Source organism: Sceloporus occidentalis, unplaced genomic scaffold (assembly GCF_023333645.1).
Source record: "Sceloporus occidentalis isolate IW3139 unplaced genomic scaffold, rSceOcc1.0.p SCAF_225, whole genome shotgun sequence".
Classification (NCBI taxonomy): Eukaryota; Metazoa; Chordata; class Lepidosauria; order Squamata; family Phrynosomatidae; genus Sceloporus; species Sceloporus occidentalis.
In genome coordinates, this window is record NW_028317205.1 from 465,865 (window position 1) to 492,681 (window position 26,817).

General features: G+C 43.7%; 1 protein-coding gene across 1 annotated transcript; it reads right to left on the reverse strand.

Moving 5' to 3' along the window:
• Positions 1–12,024: 12,024 nt before the first annotated feature.
• On the reverse strand, positions 12,025–25,646 carry LOC149276765 (monoglyceride lipase-like). Its single transcript, XM_089503309.1, has 7 exons — positions 25,522–25,646; positions 20,972–21,078; positions 15,018–15,154; positions 14,551–14,661; positions 14,138–14,227; positions 12,754–12,969; positions 12,025–12,174 (listed from the first exon to the last, which is right to left on the reverse strand). The coding sequence occupies exons 1-7, from the start codon at positions 25,644–25,646 to the stop codon at positions 12,025–12,027; spliced, it is 936 nt and encodes a 311-aa protein (XP_089359435.1).
• Positions 25,647–26,817: the final 1,171 nt, after the last annotated feature.

Below are 26,817 nucleotides of genomic sequence, written 5' to 3' on the forward strand. Positions count from 1 at the left end.
AGAAGGGAGAAAGTGAGAGATGTTTATTGTAAAGATTATCCCAGGGATAATGATTTCCTTTCAGAGGGTTGGGGTAAATCACAGATCACAGAGATCCATTAAGGTTGGATGCCCCAACCTGCCCCCCAAATCCACGTCAGGGGCTGTTATCCTCCCCCCTCAACATTGCGGTATGATGTCATAACCCAGTGCTCCACCTAGCGGCGCTAAGTAAAGATACTATAGGTGCTGTGCCATCTAGTATAGTAATAATTTAAAAGGTTGTTATAGGCTTATACTTATATACAGTATATATTTAATTATATATTAAATATAATATAATTATGTACATATATAGTACAGTATATTATATACTACACGTTGTGATCCTCATCCTTTTTTCTTATTAATCCCTTAAGGACGAGTGTGTTTTATCTCCCAGCCCCCCCCCCCCCCCATACCTTCATTTAACCACTTGCGTGCCATGGAATGTGATTGCAGACTGGGAATAACCTGAAAAAATTTTCTGACAGTCTCAGGCCTGCAAAATCAGACGACCCTTAATTCGATGTCATCATTAAAATAATGCCAGAAAATCAATGTTTTCGAAGCAAAAAAAAATTTCATGTGTACAAATCTTTCATCGCCTCTGCCGGCTTCTCCTTTGCTACCGGTCTGCCGGCTAATTAACGAGCAGAGAGGAGACGGCTATTTTTAAAGAGATTGCTTGGGTTCCCTGCGGTTCTTCTGTACAGAAATGAAGCCAAATTCGCTGTTTGACATCCCTGGGATTGAAAACATCATTTTTTTTTCTCCTACATTTCATTCCTCTGTATTAATGTAATAAGCAAATGAAAATGTGAAGCTATTGACATCTTAATTTTATATTTCAAATATCGGCAATGGATAGGAACAAAGGAAACAAGAAATTAGCATAAGAAATTATTCCTCCCCATTATATATATGTTCCTCAACATCAACCTTTGCCGATACGTGTGACTATATACCATTAAAGGCATATCTGGGCAATGTAGGAAGCCACCCTCTACCCAAGGGTAGAAATGATGGGCTTTGTAGACTGGGCCACCCATTAGCCCCTTTCAAAAAGAGTTCCTACGCAACTGCCGAGTCAGCGGAATAGGGAATCTGACCCTAGGCGTTCCTGACGGAGAGAAGTAGGACCTTTAATGTGAAATCTGGGGCTTCTGGAGTTGGACACAAGGGGCGAAGCTGGGACGGAGGTGGTGGGGGTAGTTAGGAGCAGACAGGGTGAGGGATAGGAGATGAGGGAACTTGATACCCCCCATCAGGAGGGAGCAATAAATTGTGCAATTTAAAGGGTCAAATCGGAGGAGTTTGCGGGTGCGTTGGCACCAAACGCGATACTCGATCCAGTAGCTCCATGAAATGGCAAGAGACGGGGACGGGTAAAAAACCAAGAAGCCATTTTTTTTTTAACACGTTAAAGCTCAAAGGGGTACGACGTTTACCCCTTGGACTACTTACTAATAAAATAATCTGAATTAAACCCAATCCCTGCCTGCATCAGACTTCATAATCTTCATCCCAGATGATTAACCCATTTCATGCTGCAATACATGGTGGTTTCATAGCATTGCTCATCCACCTCGCAGCCGAATGGTTAAACATTGTTCGATCCCCTGAAAATCCGTGTCTTTAATCCGCCCCGTCGGCGGCTCCTTTCTTTGCTCTGCCAATTTGGTTTCGAAGCATTGGGGGTACTTTGATCTTACGTTAAAAAGGTCTGCAGGGAATGAGCATAGGCAACGTTAAAATAGGACACGCTGCCTCTTATACATGCGTGGCACGGAGGAAAGTGCAGCCTTTCTTTTTCTCCACAGGCATCGTTTGGCTTTATTTGCTGCGAATGGCGTACAGGTGCCGGCAGAATTGTGCGCAGCATGTCTCTAACCCTTGGCAGCCTGAGAAGCCCGTAACGCTCCACTTAAACTCATTAGTGTTCTTTTTGTACGCTTTTCTGTGGCTGGCTGCTATCTCTTTTTCTGCCCAAATTAAAGATTATGAATCCGTGGCACCTGGCCATTTACCAGAGTCTTCAAAAAAATAAAATAAATGCAAAATGCCAATGCTGCTGGATACATAGCTTGACCTGGGTGCTAGAAACCCTAGGGGCACTCACAGGAACCCAAGAAGAACTCATGGTACTTCTAGATTGTACGTTTTAGTCTGTCAATTCTAGTTTTGTCAGGGTTGAGTTAGCGGGAGTGAGGGAGAGTGTGTGTATGGTGTTAGAGTGAGTGAATGTGTGTTGGTGAATGGCGTTAGCGTGAGTAAATGTGTGTTGGTGTATGGTGTTAGAGTGAGTGAATGTGTGTTGGTGAATGGCGTTAGCGTGAGTAAATGTGTGTTGGTGTATGGTGTTAGAGTGAGTGAATGTATGTTGGTGTATGGTGTTAGAGTAAGTGAATGTGTGTTGGTGATTGGCGTTAGCGTGAGTAAATGTGTGTTGGTGTATGGTGTTAGAGTGAGTGAATGTATGTTGGTGTATGGTGTTAGAGTAAGTGAATGTGTGTTGGTGAATGGTGTTAGAGTAAGTGAATGTGTGTTGGTGAATGGCGTTAGCGTGAGTAAATGTGTGTTGGTGTATGGTGTTAGAGTAAGTGAATGTGTGTTGGTGAATGGCGTTAGAGTGAGTGAATGTATGTTGGTGTATGGTGTTAGAGTAAGTGAATGTGTTGGTGAATGGCGTTAGCGTGAGTAAATGTATGTTGGTGTATGGTGTTAGAGTAAGTGAATGTGTGTTGGTGAATGGCGTTAGCGTGAGTAAATGTGTGTTGGTGTATGGTGTTAGAGTAAGTGAATGTGTGTTGGGGTATGGTGTTAGAGTGAGTGAATGTGTGTTGGCTATACAAACAGCTAATTTCAAACAATGTATATATATATATACTGTATTGGCTCGGATATAGGCCGCCCCTGTATATAGGCCGCACCCTAAAAGTTTGGTGCTTTTTTAAAGAAAGTTTTTTTCTTTAAAAAAGCACCAAAAAAACATGCTGCCACTCTGTCTCCCCCCCGAGATATGCTGCCACTGTCCTCCCCCCCGAGATATGCTGGCACTGTCCTCCTCCCCCCCCCCGAGATATGCTGCCACTGTCCTCCTCCTCCCACCCCGAGATATGCTGCCACTCTGCCCCCCCCCCGACTTACCAGAGGAGACTCCCGGGTGTCTTGTGGGGCCGGCGGAGGACATCTACGCAATACGCGTACACAACATACGGAAGTTGTATACGCGTATTGCGTAGATGTCCCCCGCAAGACACCTGGGACTCTCCTCTGGTAAGTCTTGGGGGCAGAGGTAAAACGCATCGTGCGGACGGTCACTGGCTGCGGCGATGCGGGTAAACAACCTCCGCAGCCGGTGACCATCCGCACGATGCGCTTAGACAACCTCCCGTGCCGGCACCCCCCCCCCGTGGAAAGTGCTGGCAGGGGAGGCTGTCTAAGCGTATCGGGGAGTAGGATGCAGGTCCCCTGCACCGCTGCGGGGGATCTGTATCCTAACCCTGCCCGGCGCCCGGGACTGCGCTAGACCCCGAATATAGGCCGCACCCCCACTTTAAAAACTTAAAGTGGGGGAAAAAAGTGCGGCCTATATTCGAGCCAATACGGTATATATGATGAAACTCTAATAAATAGACTGAAACGTTGATTAGAAAACTGCAGTTTCTGGAGTGATTATTTAAAGAGGTCCCTGGAGTGCCGGTAACTATTTTTGGATGTTTTATGATTTGCTGTTGCAGCTACTTGGCACCGGGCTAAAAAGGTGGTGATTGGTGTGCAATTGTTAATTTTGGACATTATATATATATATATATAATCTTTGACCCTGGAATATAAATTGTAAAAGTGAGAAAAAAAAAAATATTTTCAAACTGCAGGATAAAAAATTCATCCTAAAATGAGTTCTAAATAAAAGGCCTACTGCTTTTTTATGCAACAGAATCATAGAAATAATTGCAAACTGGCAATCTGAGAGTAAATGTTCTTTTTTTTTAATGGGAGAACAGACCGGTGAGCACAGCATGACCGGTCGCCCCGATTAGCACAGCAAGACTCCTCTTATGACAATGCGGTAACCCCCCCATCTAGCTCTCGGTACAGAGCCAAACGCAGCAGCGCATGCATTCGTTTGCCAATTACGACTGCCTGGGTGAGCGCAGGACTCAATGCAAGTCTTACAGCTGCAAAATCTGTACTGGGGGTGGGGGTGGGAGAGGAGGGAGCGTATGGGGGGTCATAGCTTGTGTTATTACACATTGAAAAGCGGAATACGCATAAAAAGCTGAGACAGCCGCAGCTCAGAAATGGAAGGCTGATTAGCGGTAAACAGCGAGGCAGATGATGCGCACACACACAACAAAAAAACAAACATAAAAATGGTTTCTGAATTTTAAAACAGTATGTCGTTATGAATCATGATTTTTCCTGCTACCGAAGACGGGAGATGTTTAACTCTCCATAATGTCTAAGGGGTTTGACCACATAGCCCAATGATATAGAGGGCACAATTTAGGATGTTGGATACGTCTCTTACTTGGGTAAAAGTGCTCGATGAATTCTCTGACCAGGTTCTTGACCAAGTTCCCCAGAGCCGAGTCAACATTGGGTTGGTGGACCTCAGTTGGCCAATAATTCAGGGTTCAGCTACTCATTGGTTTACCAACTGTGTTTTCCATTGTCCTTGGTGTGGCCCAAAGCCTTGACAACCCATCGTTGATTTCCAATTTTAGCCACTTGTGCCGTACGTTGCAGAGGAGAAATCTCCACCAGCCCAAGGACTGACTGGAACCCAAATGTGAAGCAAATTTCCACTGCACAAGAGATGGATGCTTTGGCCTCCGTGGGGCTCGTCACCAAAGTACCGTTAATATCCCTCTAGAGACAGTGAGCTAGGAGGTCCACATGCAAGCCAGGAGGACATTTCTCTGGTTGTCTCTGAATTACCACCATCTGGACCAACTCTGGACCTTAAAGTCCTAAGCCTATGACCTAAACATGCTACCTTATGATTTTGTAATGGAGACTGGGAATAGCCCTGTAGAATCAAACGTATAAAACATTCAAATAACTTCCATAACAATATAAAAAAGAAAGCTGATGATCATTTTCTAATCCCATTTGCCTCTCGGCACAAATAACAGGTCTACGTCAATACAGCAGATCATGAGATGCACGATCATTAATGCTTAGGGCTAATGTTAGACGTTAGTTTTCTTAAACCATGTCTCATACACAGAACCGTTTCAGTCTTTGTTCTCGTCTTATATTCAGGATCCACATTGTGCCAATCCTATGCATGTTTAAATCCCCTCACTGTATTAACCTCTGCCACTTCTGCTGGAAGGCCGTTCCACTTATCTCCCACCTCTCAGCAAAATAAAACTTCCTTACATTACATCTAATCCCCTGACCCTCTAATTTGAGATTATGACCTGTTGCTCTAACATTGCTCCTCTTTTGAAATAAACTTACATTTTTCCCTATTTTCACCCCCCCCCCGGAAATTTGTCACTCGCCCTACAAAGAGCAGAACGGGTATCATTCTTGGAAAAAAAACAACACATTTTTATTGTTAGCGACAGGGTTTACATACCTTTGGCAATCATACATTTTTGCCTCTAGAAGGATACATTACAGAGCTGCGTGATACAATATAACAGAAACGACATTCTAAGGATTATTCAATAAACACGGAGCTGGAGAGATAAAAAATACAAAAATCAGGTGAAATAGAAAAGGTTAAGTTTTACAGTTTTAATATTTGCTCCTTTTAACACAAGGTGCACAATTATTTACACACATTACTAGAATGCGTTACCGCACGGACAATCCAACCATGCTTTATTCCTTATTTTACTCGGGTCGACGTTTAAGAAAAATCCAGATATTATATTATCAATCAAGACACATATCAGTTTAGTCATAAACACTAAAATTGTGAGCCTTATGATGTCACTTGCTGAAAAATTCATTGTAAAAATGGGGTAGATTTGCTAAAAAAATTATTTATAAAAATGTACAATGGAGCCGAAAAGAGTTTGGGTTAAAATTAGGGGAGAATTGTCAAGAATGGGTAAAAAAAAAAAAAAAAAAAGTATATTGAGAGTGAGCGGAGTCATTGTTAACCACTTCCATGTCCCTCTTATGGATTTTCTAGATTTTGGTAAATATTGGGTGTAGAATATGAGAATAATAATGTAACCACCGAAGTTTTCTTCCAGGGAAATGCCGCCATATTGCATTCGAAACAAAGGGAAGTATCCAAAAGTAACGGGACGTCTTGGTTCGAGCGCCACTGGAATGGAAGAACGTACTGATCGAGCAGCGATTTACGTGATTACGGAAACTCTAAATCCAAGAGTCAACGGGCTCATTATTATTATTACCTTTATTTATATGGTGCCGACAATCTCCGTAGCGCTTCTCACAGTCCGTCCATTCAAAGGGTCCGACGAAACTAGAACGGACAGACCGGAGACATCATGTAACGAGGGCCTGGCTCACAAGCTTACAATTTTAAACGGCTTAATCAGAGTTTTGGGCAGAATTTGTCACATTCTGCTAGTTTTGCCACAACGCGGGGTACCTTACAGCTCCGCGGACATTTCACCCATAAAGTATCCAGGTTTCCCGAGAGATATGGATGTTTCCCATCGTAAAGACATCACGCAGGCGTAGAAGTTGATTATAAAACTCACATTTATTGTCAGATGGCGTTTGGATTAAAAAAACATCAAACGTTATAGTTACTAGAATTTGATACAAATGGAGGATTTTCACCGGAAAACATGGTGGGTCGTCAAAGAAAGAAACGCGCGGCATTATTGCCATTGATGGGGGGGGGGGGGAGCGGAAAACAAACAATATATATAAAGAGAACGTGCGTATGCAAAGCCTCATCAGCCCCAGAGTTCTTCTCGTGTCTTCGCTGACGCATTCGACACATTAATGGGATGTTCGTGATTATGGATGCCGGCGCAGCTGTGTTGTCGTGTTTTCATGCTGCGGAAAGCACGCGATCCATACAAATGAACACAACCGAGCGACAAAGGGGGTCCGACGACGCCTGGTTAGCCAATGCCAGTATCTTTGGAGTGGGAATGACCCGTTATGGTTTTGTAGGTTGGGGTCATTATCTACTAAGCTGTCCGGACATCAAAGACGGGTGCTATTGATTCCAATATCTTCTCCAAAGGGTGCTACAGAACCAGGCATTTGGTACCAAATCAGGGGCCGTACATTATTAACTTAAGGTGGTCTCGCTCGGGACATACGGTTCTAAAACGCAGACGACAGCCAAAGTTCTCTTACTTTGTTAGTTTTACTAAACCATAGCTTAGTCTTGTGGTTATTCCTATAAAAGTCAGAATAAAAATATACTAATTTAGTCTTTTAGCTGAAACCCTAGGATCTTGAGTTAAGAATTAATCACGTTTGCATGATTTTTTAGGGTGATTTACGCCATATACATGCTGTAGTGTGAAAAGTTTTCCTATCCCTATCTGCAAAAGGTAGAAATGCCTTAAAGTATCCCATTAAGTATTAGAGTGTCATAAATGACTCATTTCCTTTTTAGGATGGAAAATAATGAATTGTGTAAAAAAAATAAATATATATATATATAATGCGCCTAGAACAAGCAATGAAGACTATATTTATTTCGTGATAAGTATCATCAGCGTGTCTCTAAATAACACTTTGCCAAGAATGTTGCCCAGGGTCTCCCGTTATATATTTGTCCTCTACTCCAAGGGTTAATCACATATCTCTCTCTCGTCTTCCTACTTTTCACTTTTTCCTTTTCTACAAAAAAAAAAACCCAGAACGTCAGCAATTCTTCCGGGATACTGATGAGCAGCCACTTTCTATCCGAGCGGAAACGTCCGAGGTCACATCTAAACGGCCCCGATCCCACGTACCTGCCACGTGGCCACATTTACTAAAACTACCGTATTGGCTCGAATATAGGCCTCACTTTTTTCCCCCCACTTTAAGTCTTTAAAGTGGGGGTGCGGCCTATATTCGGGGTCTAGCGCCCAACGCCCAGGACATGCAGTCCCAGGCGCCGGGCAGGGTTAGGATACAGATCCCCCCGCAGCGGTGCAGGGGACCTGCATCCTACTCCCCGATATGCTCAGACAGCCTCCCCTGCCAGCACTTTCCACGGGGGGGAGGTTGTCTAAGCTTTACCTCTGCCCCCAAGACTTACCAGAGGAGACTCCCGGGTGTCTTGCGGGGCCGGCGGGGGACATCTACGCAATACGCGTATACAACTTCCGGTGCCGGCACATCAGCTGAGTGCCGGGTAGGAGGACAATGGCAGCATATCTCGAGGGGGGAGGAGGACAGTGGCAGCATATCTCGGGGGGGGGGGAGAGACAGAGTGGCAGCATATCTCGGGGGGGGACAGTGGCAGCATATCTCGGGGGGGGGGGGCAGTGGCAGCATATCTCGAGGGGGGAGGAGGACAGTGGCAGCATATCTCGGGGGGGGGGAGAGACAGAGTGGCAGCATATCTCGGGGGGGGGACAGTGGCAGCATATCTCGGGGGGGGGGACAGTGGCAGCATATCTCGGGGGGGGAGACAGAGTGGCAGCATATCTCGGGGGGGGGACAGTGGCAGCATATCTCGGGGGGGGGGGACAGTGGCAGCATATCTCGGGGGGGGAGACAGAGTGGCAGCATATCTCGGGGGGGGACAGTGGCAGCATATCTCGGGGGGGGGGGACAGTGGCAGCATATCTCGGGGGGGACACAGAGTGGCAGCATGTTTTCTTGGTGCTTTTTTAAAGAAAAAAACTTTTTCTTTAAAAAAGCACCAAACTTTTAGGGTGCGGCCTATATACGGGGGTGGCCTATATCGGAGCCAATACGGTATATGAGTAAAGAGAGCGGCTAATACAGCATTGAGATAGACATAAAGCTACCCAGAACCTAAGACGAGACCGGGGACCGATTACAGGTTCGAGTCTTTACATCCGGAAAGGAACGCGCAGACAAGGGGGGGCCGAATGGTTCTTATCAGCTGTCAAATTCTATGTTTCTATACAGCCCTGTATGGAAGAAAGTGCCTGCGATACCGGATTATTAACGCACGCCTGCTCCAGACTATTGCAGATCTCTCGTTTCTCCCCGATTCCAGATACACGATGGGCTCTACTGACTAAGGGTCACATTGCGTTGAGTTGGCGGTGGTGTTGTGGGTCACCTCGACATTCGCAGAGCTCAAGGTCAGTCTAGTTACGACTGGTGAAGAAACACTTTGGTAATTAGGGACCAGACCTGTTTGGCAGACGCCTCGACCTTTCTGTGCCAAAAAAAGCTACATTTGGCAGATGATGAGCGAAAAGAGATCAATAAAGGAGCTACAAAATATGTAACGGTATTGGGGGGGGCACATCAAAAACGGCTCTTATTTAAAATGCTCCTTTTCTCAAGAATATATATATTTATTTTTTTTTTTTACATAATCTCTACCCTCCTGATTTATTTATGAACCGGATTGGCGATATAACCACTCGGAAGCTTTGACGGGTTAATAGATTTTTTACCGTGAAAGCTACATATACCGAGTTAAAGGGATGATGGAGAGTACATAATGCGACACAATTAACTTTGTTCCCTCTAACTTCAACGGCCCAGCAATGAAATAAAACATTTGAGGGCAGATCTGTCACAGAAAACACATTTTCAGGTTACATTAGAGCTCTCAGAAGAACCCAGCACAATGAATTATTCATAACGAGACCTCTTAAATGTTTCATCGCTAGGCTGCATAGCTAAAGAGGGATCCCTGCTAGAGAATCCGAGCGGAATGCATTTTTCATAAAGCACCTGAATTATCTTACTGATGCCAATGAAGCGTCCAGAGGGATGCAGGGAGAACGGAACAAGAACCTCGGTGTAACCGTCCAAAATGAGATCAAATCGCTCATTTCATTTGTCATTTTATCTTCCTGCTCCTCGCTCTTCAGATCTCACGCTGAAATATCATTCTAGAGTCACGCTGGCATATGGCCGTCAGGTTAACCTCCCTCTGGGGAAACACGGCTTCGAAGACAAACTCATAAAATAAATACGTCCAAGGTCTCCAAGAGGTCCTCTTCTAACGTTGGTGTTGGGTAGGGGTCGGTTTAGTGAAGAGACTCTGTATTGAGGTTCTTATATAATGCTGATTATGGGACAAATGATCACGGGGAATGTTTTCTATTAAGTATCACTAACAGTTACTCGCCTTTCTGAATACAGTAAGAACGTGACACGTCCTTGCGATCCGGAGCAGATCTGGTACAGGTGGACTCACCTGCGCTGCAATAAGATTTTATATGCTTAAAACATGATTAAGAGCAGTGGTGATCTTTTGAACAAGAGAGGCACCAGGACACTTGGCTGCCCCCCATGTACCCTCCAGGCGTTTGTTCCCAGTCTGCTCTATAATCCATCAAAGTCACTGATCCCCCCTGCCTGCCAAGGTCAAGAACGGTGCCCTTGGATAGACAGATATGTCCTTCAAATATTACTCCTGTCCCCAAAATGAAGGTATTCCTTGACCTTGGCTTGGCATGAGCCTTTGGCGACAGTTTTCTATACACCCACATGAAAGAGAGGGGTCTTTCTGTCCGGTCTACGTCTCCCACCTCTCTATCAACTCAAATGACACAAGAGATCACTGCTCCCAATCTCTAATTTTACCTGGCCCTCTATCCGAGTCACTCTGTCTGAGTGTCCTCTGTGTGAGTGTCCTATCACCAAGTATTATCTTAATATTCATTGTAAACCCACCCAAAACCTTGATTAGATGCTACAGTTACCATATGGTGTCATCATTCATGCACCGCAGACCCTCTTCCTCCAAGGACCAAGCACTAACCAAACATTCTTGCACCTTTAAATCTCATTCACATGTTCTACAAAACTGGACCAAAAGGATTTAGAACACCGGGATCGCGTTGTCTTCACGTCCTCAACTGTTTATAGCTGTTGAGGTTTAATGAAAGGATCAAAATTAACACATTGTATACCGAGCTACAAATTGAAGCAAAAAACAGTCATCAAACCGATAGTAACCACGGCGGGCGACGTCTGCGTTGACCTTTTCTTTGCCGACGCGGAAACAAAAGTTTTGCCATGGCTTGCTCTACGCATCATAGCGTTCATAAACTTAAAACACACCGGAGATTACCAGATTAAAGGCCACAAATTTCATTATTTCTGAATAAAGGTGTGAAATATGAAAAAAACAAACAAACAAAAAACACCATTCCTGAATCACCATTCAAGCAGTAAATATATTAACATATTAAACAGTATTATTTATATACTATGTAATAAAATCTATTAAAATAGAAGAACGGGGAATATTTACATGGATTCCGTGTAGTGATTTCCTAGAGTTTTGTTTGTAAAATCCTTTTTGCACCTTTTCTCAAACGATGAAAAGTTTTTCAAATACGTCACAAACTCAGACTGCTTTTTGTGCCTTTTTTTTTTTTGTATTGCTTTGTTTTTTCCTTGATTTCAATCTAAAAATACACGCTTTTTTTTTTTTTTTCCTGGGTCCGATCAGCTCAGATTGTTTGGCAATGCTTCTGGGACCAGGGTCTGATTCATAAAATTATTGCTGAGAATTGTAATGCCCAATTTCACCTGACTTTACGAGGTTTCCAGTTCTGAGGTTTCATTTTTTTGTTGTTGTTGTTGTTGTTGTGCTTCCTCCTCGGTTGGGTTTGGGATTTCCTCCCGTTGCATTGTGTTGCGCGACTCCTTGTGCTTTCTCAAAGTGCGGAGAAGTGAATTGGTCTTCAGCAGAGTTTAAGTTTCATTGGGTTTTGAAGTTCTTCCGGGTAGAGTCTCACCTCAGCGGGGATCGGTCATGGTGTTGGCTCCACCAAAAGAAGGTGGTAGATCTGAAAGAAAGAGGCAGAACTGAGATGGAAGCCAACCAGGGTAAGGGGCCCAGGTGAGCGGATGATGACCTTGGTACAGGTATAAAATGGCAACTTTCTAGGTGCTCCCAGTTTCCGGTGGGTTTGGGGCCGACGCCGATTCCGGTCTTTCTATCCTTTGAAGAAGCCAGTTTTCGATTTCTTGGAACACAGAGCTGGTCACCTCTGGCAACTCTTTGTGCAGAGCATGGAATCCGGTGTCATAGACCTGTACAAGAAACACATACACGATAAACTGCTGTCTCATCAGAATATCTGTCCGTAAAAAGCTTTCATATTAAAATACATATAATGGCTGAAGTGGAACCGACTTCCGAAATCCTACATTTCATCATCCCGGTAGAAAATGACTAATAATATATATTCTATATTCCTCACAGCCCACGGTTAAAAGCTTCCCTTGTATGTGGCGGGGATCTAAGCCCCTCTGATCTCAATGGAAAATGGAGCCCCTCAAGGACTCAAGGGGTTAAAATGTATTGGAAGCCAACATTGGTGACATCACATATACACAATATTACGCATATAAAGTCATACTGCGCTAACAGCTGTGTAAAGGAAATCATTTTGATAAATATGTCTATGTAGTCATACGTGATGATGTCATATCACGGTGCTCCATTTCTTAAAGGAGTGCAGCGCCTTTTATTGTATTTAAGATGCCAACAGAGGATTAACTTAATCCGAGTAACAACGTACAGAACAATGGGAACAGAACTGTTACTATGTGAAGAGGGAAGTTTGGCTATGTTTGGTTTTGCGGGTGAGATAATACGATTCTGGTTACCTTAAGCGTCTTGTCTTCACTGGGGACCGTTTCCATCATCAGGTGGGATCCTCTGATGTCACAGAGTTTGTCTGCCGTGCCGTGGAATAACAGTAACGGGAGCTTGAAATTAGGGAGCGCTCTCTCCACCCGGGACGTGGCGTTCAGCAACTGCACTCCAAAGGAAACCTTCATTCCGCCATGATAAACCAGAGGATCCGTCATATAGGACTCAACCTACGGCAAACGGCCCACGTTATTATTACCACCGCTCTTTATAGCAGCAAACGGGCTTCGGGAGTAAATCATTTCCTTAAGAATCGAAATTATCTGTAATATGCGCCGTAGCTGAAAATGTTAAAAACGCGTCGAAGACGTAACGCGGCGTGAAATCATATAAACAGCTGAGATCGACCAACCGCTCATGTAACCGGTGGTGTCTCGTATAAAGATTTGGAATAAACAGAGATGGGCGAATAATGTAACACTCCGCTGCCGTATTCCATCAGCTGCCGCAAGCGACTACGAGTCTGTGAAATCGTTTTTTTTGGAAGGATGAATTCAGGGGTTAATAAGCTCTGGTAAAAAAAAAGTTTATTTTTATGGGATTTGGGTTTATATGAACAGCCATGTGAATTCTCCCATGGAAAGGTTAACCTTTAACTTGTGGTTGAAATGAGAAGCGCAGCACTCTGGGAAATTGTCCGACCCTTCGACCTTGGGAAGCCATATTTCCTCCGAGGCCTTTTGTCTCCAGGAAGACTTGAGCATCTCTTTAATTTAGGGGGTCAACCGAGCAGCGGGTGTTTTTTTTTTCCTATACAAAACTGGAGCTTTGTCAGCTTAGTTTACAGAAGGAACCGTGACCCGAGGAGGCATTTACCATGTGACTTCATATCATATAGTCTGCGTATTAGTTATTAATTTATATAGCGCCTTCGTATTCAGCAGTGCTGTACAAAGATTATACATGACGAAAATAAAAACTAAATTCAAATCCAAAGACTTGAGGCAAAGTCCACGAGCCAACCCGTAAACAAGACTACATAATGGACACTCTCGAATGTCTGTCACGCAGGCCAAATTACTTAATTATTCCGATTACCAGGGCAAAATTAAAATGATATTTCATATCATAATAACTCATATTATATATTTATAGTCCATAAGATAATAAGTGGACGAGACTGGCCAAGTGCCCTTAGGATTGGCAAACTGTGCCGCCATCTTTTTCCCACCATCTCCAGTCCCATTCTTACCCGACAACTAAATAAAACATTTATTCTCACTGTGTAGAGGCAAAATAAGTCTTTGTAAAGCCCTAAATGTACTTGACATTTATCATTTTAAAGAAAAAAAATCCTTCCTTCTCGTTTTTTCCTACAAAATCCCTCGCTGTGCTTACCTCTTTCTTATTCCGAGATACAAAATTCGGGTCGATACAGCCCAGGGAAAAGTTGGGGAGAACATGGTTCAATATTTTCGCTGCAAAAACCTGCCAAGAGGAAAAAATTATATAAAAATGCAGAATTGTTTAAATAAACAGAACACAAAACATGTCTTTTCTATCTCTTGAACGGAGTTGGTAAGCAAGACTTCGAAAGGTATTGACAGAGGCTGTAGGAGCCCAGAAAACAAACTAATCTGGGAAAATCAATCTGTACAGACCATTTATTTTTATTGAAAGGGACAGAATTTAGTAAACATGAAGACAACACTGAATACATTCGTTTACACGTGTAAAGTTTTAGGGCTGTGGAACCCTGTGATACCCGGCAAACATTCTGAGCTCCTAGAAAAGAAGGACAAAACGCTTACCTTGAATGATGTTGCCGACTCAGGGTTGGGTAAGACTAATGGGGATATTAAGATGACACCTGAGAAGTCAGCAGGTCTTTCGCTGGCCATGAGGATGGATATGGCGCCTCCCTGAGATGCAGAAGACAAGAGAACTTCCTAATATCCGTAATCCTAAATACAGTCAGAGAAGAACGCCATGGCTTCCTTAACACCCCAATCTTTTCTACTGCCGTGCTGGCATTTTTCTAAATAACCAACATCAGAACAGTCACTGATAGAGTTGACACATTTTCGTGGGTTAAAATATAACTTCCATTGGATAACATTCCCCTAAAGTAACATTGCCCCAATCTGCCCCTTGAAATGCCATCTTGGTGGTAATCACAGCACTTTAGAGAAGGTCTTCGTTTTTCTTAGCCTGCCCATAAGAACCCACCAGCATCTTCACATTTGGAGTATCAGAAGGTTTACATTGTGCCTCTTACCATGGAGTGTCCGATGATAAACATGGGAAGGTCGGGGTGCTCTTTCTTCATGAGGTCCACATGCTGTAAGCAATCCCTGACATAGACATTGAAGTCGGACACAATCATCCTCTCCCCCTCGCTCTGACCATGACCAACTGCATAGAGAAGAAATAGAATAGAACATAAAGCAGATGTAAACCCTTAAAAAATACAATATAGCAAGTGAAAATAAGAAACCAATAGCACCTAACAGTTTGGTTTTTTTTAGAAAAGAATGCAAAGATACGTAAAATTGCTATTTTTTTTTTTACATAGATGTGCTGAACGATGCAGAGTCATCTCTGCCCATAAACTGTTCACAGCAGATAGCGGGTTATATTCAAACGTCGGTTCCCCGTTCCACTTTTGTGATAAAAGTTTTGACAACTTATCTTCGGCAAATATTCAGTGGAAAATCTGACACCTGCAGCTTCTCTAACGAGCTACAATTAGCTCTTGTTAAGTAATACATGACGGGCGCTTTGAAGTTAACATTTTGCTATTTTACAGTTCAGAACACCAAACGAACCAATATAGTTGTGCAGGTTAAAGTAATGTATATATAATAATATATATTAGCATACAGTATACACAGGGGCAGGAACCTTAGATTTGTGTTTGTAAGGCTAAATTAGATAATGCTGGTCCTGCCACAGGCTGCCACTGATCTCAGCTTCCATGAAGTTAACGACTGAATAAAATAGCTCCAAAACACTGAATATGATTAACATACAAAAAGCACACACTTTAGGTTTTTTGTTGAACGGCGAATATGTTTAGTTATTCGGAAAGCTCTAATAAGTATCCCTTTAACTGCGGTGTGTGGCATTCACACGCTTTTAATTCATTCATTGGCACGTAGATGAATTAAGAGGAAAAAAAAGCATTTCAAATCCTGACCGCATCACCTCAATAATATGCCTGAAAATTATCTTTATATCCTGGTTTACCAGAATCTAAAGGAAATGGGGGGGGGGGGGCTCAAATTATTTATATGGGATATATTTATATAAAAACGGTATTCAATAAAAAAAAAGTTGGAAGTTGGCAAAAGATTCATACTTATGTATAGTTGCCAACTGTCTAGATTCGGTTCATAACCCTGGCAAAGCATGACTCCAAATTACCCGATATCCACATATTCCTAGCCCGTCCGGGAGAGAATGACGATAATTTAGGCTACTTTCATAATTCTGCTTTAAATATCAGGACAGCTCATTATAAGGACCGTTGTTGGAGTCCTGGCCAGTGGTCTCGGGCTCTAAGCCTGATGCCATTCGGAGGGTCTCTCTACAGCACGCGGTGGGGGAAGACATAAAGCTCCGAATAAATAGTTATTGTGCCATCTAAATGGGCCGGTTACATGAGAGATCTCTGATCTCCCCAAAAGGTGATCTGCCCCCCCTCCCCCCCTGTGATACATCGTAGGGTCTTCAGGACCCCTTCCTAGGACCACCTACCCTAGGCCCATGGCGGAATCACCCGGCGGCCTCATGCCTTTACTATTGGTTCATGATAGGACTTCCTCATTGGAAATCCAGAGAGGATTTATCTAGAAATCAGCAAATCCTCCAATCCTTTATTTAATCCCTTTTATAGAAAAACCCAAAAGTGCTGAACTCTCTGTACCCTTTTCTCCCGTCCCCTTTGAATGATTGGAGGTAATTCAATGCAATCACATTATTAAAAGAAAAAAATAAAAATCAAGGCATCGGGAGATCAAAAGACGAGCTTTAGAATCAGCTGCTCTTCAAAGGAGCATTTTTTTTTTTTTTTGTATTTTCAATTAAAAATCTTATTAGCACATTACTTCACTTTTTGCAAATGCGTGTCGATCGTTTAGTTTCGCTCACTTCAGCGCTCACCTGCCGCGCCTGGGCCGTACTCATTTTATATTGTAATTAAATATATCTTTGGAACGCCGAGATATTTTTTTTTTCCTCTCTATTTATTTTTACTGTTTATAGATTATTCTAAAAAAAAAAATTAAAAAAAAAAATTAAAAATTAAAAAACAAGCTGGATCCATCTGTTCCGGGAGTCATAAGATTTTTGTGTTAATTACATGACAGCTGTGTATGGATGCGACTTTTAATGGATTCTGACTCGCCTACCGGAGATATAATTAACCAATAAGAGCCCAAAATGTTTTTGTTTTTACAAAACAAAGGAATCGGGATAGATTTTTTTTTGGCATGGAAGCCAAGCCGTTTACGTTGCAGACGTGAAAAATCCTAATATAACACAGTTTGTGATTTAGAAAAAAAAAATCATTAAACAGTAATTTCTTCTTACAAGAAAATTGGGAATTTGTATACTTTTTGGCAACATTGAGTAGTTGAAGCCAAGTTTTTCTAATGTATTTTTAACCTGATCAAATCCTCCATATTGGTCTTCTACGGCCTTGAGACCCGCAGACAGAGCTGGATTAGATGGCTCTACTTGAACACAGGTGTATCAGTAAACGAATGAATATGTAGAGTTCCTGGCCTTTTTTTTTTTTTTTTTTTTTACAGTCTCAGATTTTTTTTTTTTCAGATAGGTGATGCCCCAAAATGTTAGATTCCAGCCAGCTTTAAGGAATATAACCCTGCTTCCAAAGTAGGCGGAAGGGAACGAGAAGAAGAGAAGTTGGTTCTCCATTCTGTCATTTGTTTTAGGCTTGGAAAATGTAAAATAAATGATGGAGCATTTGGTGAATGTCATATCACGGTGGGTTTCGTAGCCGTCTTGGCCAAAACCAAGTTAAATGTTATCCACGGAATGGCTAGACCAAATCTGTCCTCCTCTTCATGCAAACAAGCTGGCAAATCCAACCGCAACCCTCGTGGGTTCTCCGCTGGCGCTGCCAAGCTGCATGTCAGTTTAGTAAATAAAATATCGGTGCCAGGAGCAGGATTTTCTCTGTTGGATGGCTGGATGGAGGCAACGCTTCCTTCCGTATTCCCTGCTGCGTATGGCCGCTTGTGCAGCGCGCGTTGGCTACGAAACATACACAAGGTGGACGGGAAAGCCAACGTGACCTGTCCATGCGGCCCTGTACCATCTGCTCATGTAATATCCAGGGCGTTATAACACCACGGAGCTGCTGTGGATGACTGTCTCCAAAACGATACGCACCAAACCTAAAGGTTCTACTAGTAAAGGAGACATTTCAATTAGATCACGAAGGAATATTTCAGCAAAAACCAGCGGTGGGTTCAGGATACGGAGAAAAAAATTTAAGACAATTCAAAGTTTTTCGAGACATAAACATGGTAGACACTGGTGGTAAGTGTCATCGGTTTCATCTATATCATTGGCCATCATCAATGGTGTCTACAAAGAAAGAACGGAAGGCCCCCCTTTAGCCTAGGGATACATATCTAAGGATGAATGCAGACACAGGGGCCCCGTCTCACTGTCCCTAACCTTGATCACCAGTTGATCGAGTCCAATGGTCCAATGGTGAAACCGTATCTTCTGGCCTAGGCCAACTCATGTCCGCATGTCCTGAGGCTCAGAGCATCAGACGAGTCCTGGTGAGGAGGTAAATGGAGGGGCTTTCCTTGGTTAGGCGTAGGGCAGGGACCCCATAAATATACCACTGCTACGGCGGCTAGACCTCATGGATCGTGGCACAATATAGATGGGGAAGATTAAATCCACTGGAGAGGTTCTTTAACTAATAACATTGTGACCCTCTAAGGATCTACGGGCAGCGCCGTGAGAATTCCACGCTCTGGCAAAACCTCATGAGGAGCCTTCAGCTGTCTCCCTCGCATTGTTAAATGATGGGCAACGTTCCAAAGCAATTATTATTTAATTGTAATCGGTCTTTCCCGGTGATTAATAGGGAGTTTTTCCACTTAAAACGGAATACATAAATCACAGCAGATACATAAACCACAAGACGCCCTCCTCCCGTGTCTCTGCGCTGCGTATTGGTGGCAGTCGGGTCAAACATTCCCCGCTCGCTGCTCCCCAGCGGGTAGCAAACCTGCGATCAGCTCATCAATATGCAGCGCGCTCGCTCGTCTCTACAAATATAGAAGCAATTTGAGGAAATGCGGAGAGGACAGGAAGAATAACCCTTTCCTCGCGAGCGGGAGACTGCCGGGCCCATTTATAACACATTTATAACACAGCAGGGTCTACGATGCCACGTGAGAGAGAAGAGACGGATTTCACTGCCAACCATCCTCGTCCAAACAGAGCTCGCCTTCTGCCTTATTGCCTCTCAAACTCCAAACGGACTGTAAGCTCACAGGATCAGGGCTCACTCCTCTCCCCTGTACCGGCCTGTCCTTTGCGTGTTCATGTAATTGTTAATATTTTGGTTAAATCTGTATTCTTTCTTCTTAGAAATTGATAAATGATAACGAGGTCCCGTAGACAATGGGGACTCATAATACTTTTCACATTAGAGGAGCACAGAAGTCCTTTATAGATCTATGATGGCAAACACCGTACCCTCAGAGGTGGGCCGCAGTGATCAAGCCCCCCCCGGTATTTACACTATGGAGGGTGTACCGGCTCAGCACAGACTCCAAAGACTTTATTAAAAGGCGATCCGTGTCTTTAGGACGTGGCACAACGGGATATCACGCCTTCTATTTGGGATGCCAAAGGTAAATTTATCACCGGTGGGGCGCAGCGGACCCCTCGCTCCCCTTGGGGATATCTGATGGCTTCCACCGCCGTCCCCGGAGTTCAGGGGGCTGCCGGCTTCACCTCAGGGTCTTCCTGCTGAGTACAGGGAATGGAATCGCCGGAGAACGGCCTCGGTGGCTTTGGTTTAATTACGTTGGGTGTGTGAGCGATACACAGGGGTGCGGCGACGCTCGCCGGGATTAGGAAAGTGTAAGTGTGTGTCATACCCAGGTGCGAGTTCATTGTTACTCAAGCATAGCACTTTCTCCATACAACAAAGACGTCTCAGTCATTGACATGATGGCCACGGCCCTATTCTTCCCACCATCATCCCTCATAAGCACACACGTGCACAGCAGCACGCCTAAATACATACATCGGCCGCTCGCGTTTTACGCTCCGGAATGAGACGGCTGATCAAAATTAAGCTGGTATATCCCAGTATTGTATACTATATTGAGAGGGTTGTGGCTAAGTGGAACAGCCTCCCAGCAGGTGTGGTAGACGTTAACGCAATGCGTGGGATTGGCGTATGGCTCCTGAATCTAAGAAGAGGACAAGCAGGAAAATAACAGGCAGACAGATCCACACCGAGACCCCAAACCCCCCCCGGCACACAATCACCGCAGAGTCACGCGAGTCTGGAGTCTTCACGCTCTACAACCATCTGGACGAACATTCACGCCATGTCACAGACCCGCTGTCACCATGCCTCCCAACTGTCCCGATCTTCCCACTCTACCCCCGCTGTCCTGCCGAGCTCCACCTCGGGGCTGCTTTTCGTGACAAAAGGTAGAGGTTGGCGGGACGGCGGGACTCGTAGACTGGACACCAAAAATAAACACACATCTGCGTACGCTATTACAATGTTCTGTATTTAAAAACACGCTTCCATATTTTGCTGCAAAGAAACCCACCCCATGCACTGTAACCAGAGTGATTATTCCGATATAAGGGTCTCCAAGCACGTGGGAGAATATCCCGGGACCCCTCTGATAGAGAGACGCCGCGCATGGTGGTTACTTCCCTCTCCTGCGTCCCAATCACTAAAAATCTATTAATACAGAACGTGTTTATTGGGATTGATTGGAAGGAAAGCATTGCTGCAGTCGGGGGGGGGCGGAATAATTCCTTCGCCAACAAAATTGCATAGTTACACAAACCGGCGACATTTTACTTAGCAACATCCGCCGGAGTCACAATACGAATCAAACCATCAGGCCCCAGAAATAGAATCAGAAATACAACCAAAAAAATGACAGAATGAGGATTATTTCCGGGGGGGGGGGGGGGCTCACTCACCGTGATCGTGGGAAAACACGGAGACGTTCAAGCCGGTCAGGATTTGCGCCAAGTCATCGTACCGGCAGCAGTGCTCCCCGGCGCCGTGCGAAATAAACACCAGAGCCCTGAAAATTAAACACAGAAAACAATATCAGCACTGCTATTTTAAACATCTAATCGGCCCCATACGGCCCCCGTCTAGTCGCCCGTTTCTGCCGCTGTAACCTTAATTAGTCGTCTTAGATGCCTTATGCTCACGCATGTTAAAATTCCCTCACTGTATTAACATCTACCACTTCTGCTGGGAGGTTGTGCCACTTATCTACTACTCTCTCAGTAACACTTCCTTACATTACATCTGAAGCTCTAGTTCTTGTTAAATCTTGTTAACTCCCTTGAAATATTTAAGTGTTTCTATCACATCCCCTCTCTGCCGCCTTTCATGCGCATACATTTATTTGAGAAGCTCATTAAAATATTTAAAAAAAAAACTTTTTTAAAGTTCCCTCCATCGTATAACGTTAAAAAATACATTAAAAAGATCCAAGGGATCGCAGAGCAGAAGGGTGGGATCTAGAGGAAGGGTGGGTGTGGAATAAGCAGAAAGGGGTGTGGTGATGGGCGGAGCCAATAAAAATGACATTATTTGTATTATAGCTCACTTTTCAGTACTCCTCTGACCAGGTGGGACAAGCATTTTAACCATAAATGGTCATTTTCTGGATTCCAATTTTTTTTCTTACGCCAGCCACATTCCTGACAGCTGGCTCTATTTTTTTTGGAATTTAAGGGATGACCCCCTCCGTATTCATGAAAAGCAGATGTCTTTTTGATCTAATGAAAAAACCCACCACGTTAGCCCACCACGTTGTAATTCGGGACGCCTACAGAATATTTCCGTAAAGTCTTGGTTTTTTTTTTCTATCTGGGTGCAGAAATAAGTTACCAATTAGGGCGTGAAATAATATACAGACGGCAGGTACGGCAGGTACAGCAGGTACGCGGAATGGGACGCGCTAAGGTCACACGCTTAAGGAATTTCAAAAATGTCGGTATATTCTGCGGCTCTATAGAGTAACGTATAGGACACATTAGTGCCAAAGTGGCTGAATGATCCATACAAATCTAAAATAATAAAAAAAAAAAAAAAGGGACTTTGCCAGTTTGCAAATTCAAGAAAAAGTCATGTTTTGCAGATTACATTATAGAGCTAAAATCTACCAGGTTAGTGCAACTAAATATAAAACTATTCATAGAAAATATAATAATAATAAAAAAAATATATATATATCCACATTTAGGACATTTGGTACCCAAATCCCCCGTCTCCTCCCTGGATGCCCCTCTTTTCTAGGAGCGCAGAATGTTTGCTGGGTATGAGGGGATCGCAGGGTTCTACAGCCCTAAAAACCACAATAATGAGTTTATAAACAAAAGTAAAATGTTTACAAATCAAACTCTGTAAATAATACATTTTCCAAAACAATTCCCAGAAACGTCCATTAATAGACCGGAAGGTCCTGTAACATTTTGTAAGCCCCCATTTCACCCCCTAAAACAAAACGGTCCTTCTTTGGTCATTTCGCATTTTTTGGGGGGGGGGGGGTATGCATTATTTAAGTAAGTTCTGCCAAAACGATATTATTTTATACCTCTATATATTATGTGTTAACCATCTGTCTGCCATAGGTGAATGCAGCACACTGCAATATAATGTGTTACATTCTGGCAGTTAAGGGGTTATTATGCGTTTTCTGGCTAGTGCTGTATATACACTGAGCCTTACCCACTTCCTCATTCCCATACCTGACCCCCAGACCCTAAGTATTAACCCTTTAGGAGCCCACTGTGTAGTGACTCACCAATTGGGTTAATAAGACACCGGTGCTCATGGAAACGACGACCTGTCATTACTTCATTGAGTCACCTATATTCAAGCAGGAATATCAGCCATAACATACTAGGAGCAAAAGAACCAATGGGGAGTCTTATATATGATCAGAGTGGGGGGTGAATAGGAAGGAGTAGACTGCGTGACCCGAGAATCTGCCTCTAACACTGAGATTGGGCAAAAAAAATTCTGAGACTGGGAGGTCACCCCACGAGAGTTCCCAGGTACGATTAATAAAGGTTGGGTTAAAGACAGATAGTGCCTATAAAAAATAAGATTAACCACTTCATCCCTGAAACACTTAGGATATATAGACTTTTGTTCCCAAGTGTTGGTAGATGCATGGAAGGGCCTCCCAGAGCCCGAGTAATGTAGGGCTGTTCAGATGGCTTTGTCCTTATTCATAGTAGGAAATGAAACTCAAATAAAGTGAGCTATTGGCAGATTGCGGCAGCGGCTGGAACTCTGTGCCCTCGTATTATCGCCGCACACGACAGATTGAAATGTCTGCCAAAGTCATCCATGATTCACCCCGCCGCATCTCTGCGTAAACACGGCTGTCACGCCGGCAGCATGAGCCGCTCAGAAATGTCACCGGCAATGGGGTTTATGAGCGACCTTGAGAGAGCGCCGAGTGTCATCGCGAGAGACAGACTCAGGGCCTGTGTGCGAGACAGACCCAGGCCTGTGTGCGAGACGGCCCTTTCCAGCCGCGCATGTCCTGTCTTTAAAAACACGTAGAATGTGACGGCAGATGAGAACTATTCCCCCCCCATCCAGGCTGCCTGCTGTACAGACCCAACCCTTAATCAGTCTCATCTTAGATTCACTGTATTAGCCTCTACCACTTCTGCTGGGAGGCTGTTCCATTTATCTTCCACTCTTTTTTTATCCCAATAATAAGGAATTGAGGCGTCACGCAGGGATTTTATATCACGTCCCGCAAGGGTTTATATTCACTATTAAACAGCTACTTGGCCACCGATCTACCCTTTATAAAGTGTGAAAAGAGACTCATCAGAACGTCGAGTCATAAAGATCATTTTCACATACATAGAACGTTCCTTAGACCGCGTGTTATTAAAAGCATCGCCGTAACCCCGGGCAACCAAAATATATCTTCTAGATTGTAAACCCGAGCAGGTCCCTCGTCACCTCGTGTTTCTGTAAGTTGAAATGTTCTGTTATTTACTACGTTATGCCCTGTGTACCCATTGTACAGCGCTACGGAATATGATGGCGCTATATAAATACCTATTCTTAGAGCAGCAAATGGAATTGAGCTTCACTCATCCGCCATGAGTGGAACCCCGCTAACGTCGCCAAAAGTCGGGCTATGTATGCGGGTGACTGTGTGCTTGCGCGTCTATGGCCCCCCAAGGGCCCTAAGCCAGTCCTCTATTATAAGACTGTTAATAAAGTCAGCCTATAACCTCCCTCCGCTGTCACAGTCAGGAGTTCAATGACCTTCCCCAATTAGCGTTTGTATCGCGTGACATCCCGCGATGGAGTCACGACCCTGAAAGAGTTAACACAGCTGCCTATGAACTTTAACCCCTTATCACTTTAATTTTTTGTTTTCGGGTTTTTTTAAGGGAAAATTGAATCTAAACTAGATTTTGATGTATATTTCCAGAAGTGTGCAGATCGGTAGCAGTGCCTGTTTTTTTGTCACATGATAATTAAGCGTTACCACCAAAAAGAAATTAAAAAAACAACATGAATGAGACCAAATTTAGGAATTATGTTTTTGTACCAAACCATTAAATGTTGAGAATCTAGGCCGTTCAGTTAAACAGGGCTATAAAAAGTCACAGAAGTCTCTTTCCCGTAGTATAAATATTAGGATTACACGTCGTAGATCATTATAAACATCTTAATCCTTAATACGGTCGTCCTTTCGTATCATTAACCATTTCATAATCCTGTTTGAAAAGCATTTATAATTTATAATGCTCCGGACTCTAGCGCTGAAGGCACTTCCAGCCAAGAAAATATGGGGGGTATCCGAAATATTATTATTAATAATACATAATATTTTATATATATATATATATATTAATATAATAATACATAATAATAAATCACCAAAAAAATCCAGGTGAACTAAAAAAAAAAAAGTTACACTTTTCCAATAATTAAGTGCAAGCTTGAAAAAGACAGGAAAAGACAAGGATTTTCCCTAAAGTGGTCCCCAAGCTGAACCTCGCATAACTGGTTAATCTTAAGGAAATAAAGCCCAAAAATGATGCTTATACTATAATGCAAATGCCTGGGGGGATTCTGCAGATTGCCCCCCGATCCCCATCTATTGTTTGTGTACGAGATGTTGCACTGTAAGCACTCGGAGAGGTAAGGGTTAAACTACTCGCTGGTTACATTGTCACCGATGTTTACAAACAAACACATTCCGTGTCATTGAAACGCTTTTATTAAAGGGACAGTCACACTATTTGATTTTTTTGGAGCCGGGGAATATGTTCCTGGGTCGTAGTGAAAGCTGTGCGAGCGCAGGCGTTATTTGCTCTCTCGATTTATCATTTCTTAAATAAACTCTGCAAAGTCTGAGGCTGGAGGGAAGAGGATTCAGTATTTTGGGTTTACGGTTGTTTTAAAGGAAGAATCTTATACAGCAGCTTCTACACCCCAGCCAAATTTCCTTTTTTCCTTGGCATACCTCGGCGGTGTTGTTGGCTTCCAGTATCTGCAATACAGGTTCTGTCCCTCTTCGTTCACAAAGTGCGTCAGATCCTTGTACGGGACGCCCTGGGGACTGACCCTTGGGGAGCTATCTTCAGGCATCATTGGGGTGCCGCCTAAAAATCAAATACACCGATATATTTAAGTTAAACGTGTGCATTCATGCGCTCAACTGTAAGCAAGCAATGGCTTCCCTGCTTTAACCGAGTATGCAACATTAGCCACGTCAGGGGGGGGGGGGAGAGCAGCTGGCACATGAAGGGTTAAAAGATTAAAGCTACACACTGAAGTTATGAGATCAGGGTCCTGTGAAAAAGCTTAGACAGTCTAAACCCTTAATAAAAGAGTGTCCGCGCGTCTGCTGAGAGTGTCCTGCGCAATTCTGCCCTCTACATATTATTCCAGAGAGCAGCATATTATTGTTCAGAGAAAGCCTTCTGATCTCCCATCAGATCTCAAGAGGGAAAAGAGACGCTGCTACATCTGTCCTGCGCTGAAAGGGTTAACCCATTGATCCTCCGTTAGTTCAGGCTACACTTAGCATACGATACACCCCCCCCCAGATAAACACTCCATACGGCAGGTGCGATCATAAAAAACAGGTGGCACTCCCAACACACTGCCCCTTATCGCAGTAGAATTAGCCAGTCGTTGGACTACAACTCTCATGATGCTCAGCAAAACATATTACGGGTAATGGATTTCCTATACAGAATAGATTCTGGGTGGGCTGGCTGGAGTGATAAGAGTTATAGTTGGCTTGTGTTGGCCGCTCCGTGCATACTGCGGCCAGCCGGACGATTAGGAATTGTGTAACGGGGACATTGTTTTGTTACATATGAAGTTATTTATATGGCGTGTTTATAAGGCGGATTTACATACATAGAACACGCCGAAAAGGGTTTCAACGTGCAGCGAGGTTATAAAATTCAGAGGAAGCGAGTGAATGGCGTGGATTGTATCAGAAGAGATCAGCGAGGATCAGTGATCAGCCTCGCCGGGGAGGAAAGCATCGCCTTTTCCATCGAAGAATCGGATGAATCAGTGGGGTTATTGCCTTGTTTTTCAGCTAATTAGATAGAGCCATTACAGGTGTCCCTAGGGATCAGTGCGGATCCCTGCTTTAATCGGGCCAGGGATCAGTGCAGATCCCTGCTTTATCAGTCCAGGGATCAGTGCAGATCCCTGCTTTATCAGTCTAGGGACCAGAGTGGATCCCTGCTTTATCAGTCCAGGGATCAGTGTGGATCCCTGCATTGAGAACCCAGCGAGC

Coding starts and splice junctions, on each gene's coding strand:
- LOC149276765 (XM_089503309.1), bottom strand. CDS start 25,646: ATGCCTGAAGATAGCTCCCCAAGGGTCAGTCCCCAGGGCGTCCCGTAC. Junction 15,155..20,971: donor CGTGTTTTCCCACGATCACG/GTGAGTGAGCCC, acceptor TTCTCTATGCAG/TTGGTCATGGTCAGAGCGAG. Junction 12,970..14,137: donor TATCTCGGAATAAGAAAGAG/GTAAGCACAGCG, acceptor CGTTTGCCGTAG/GTTGAGTCCTATATGACGGA.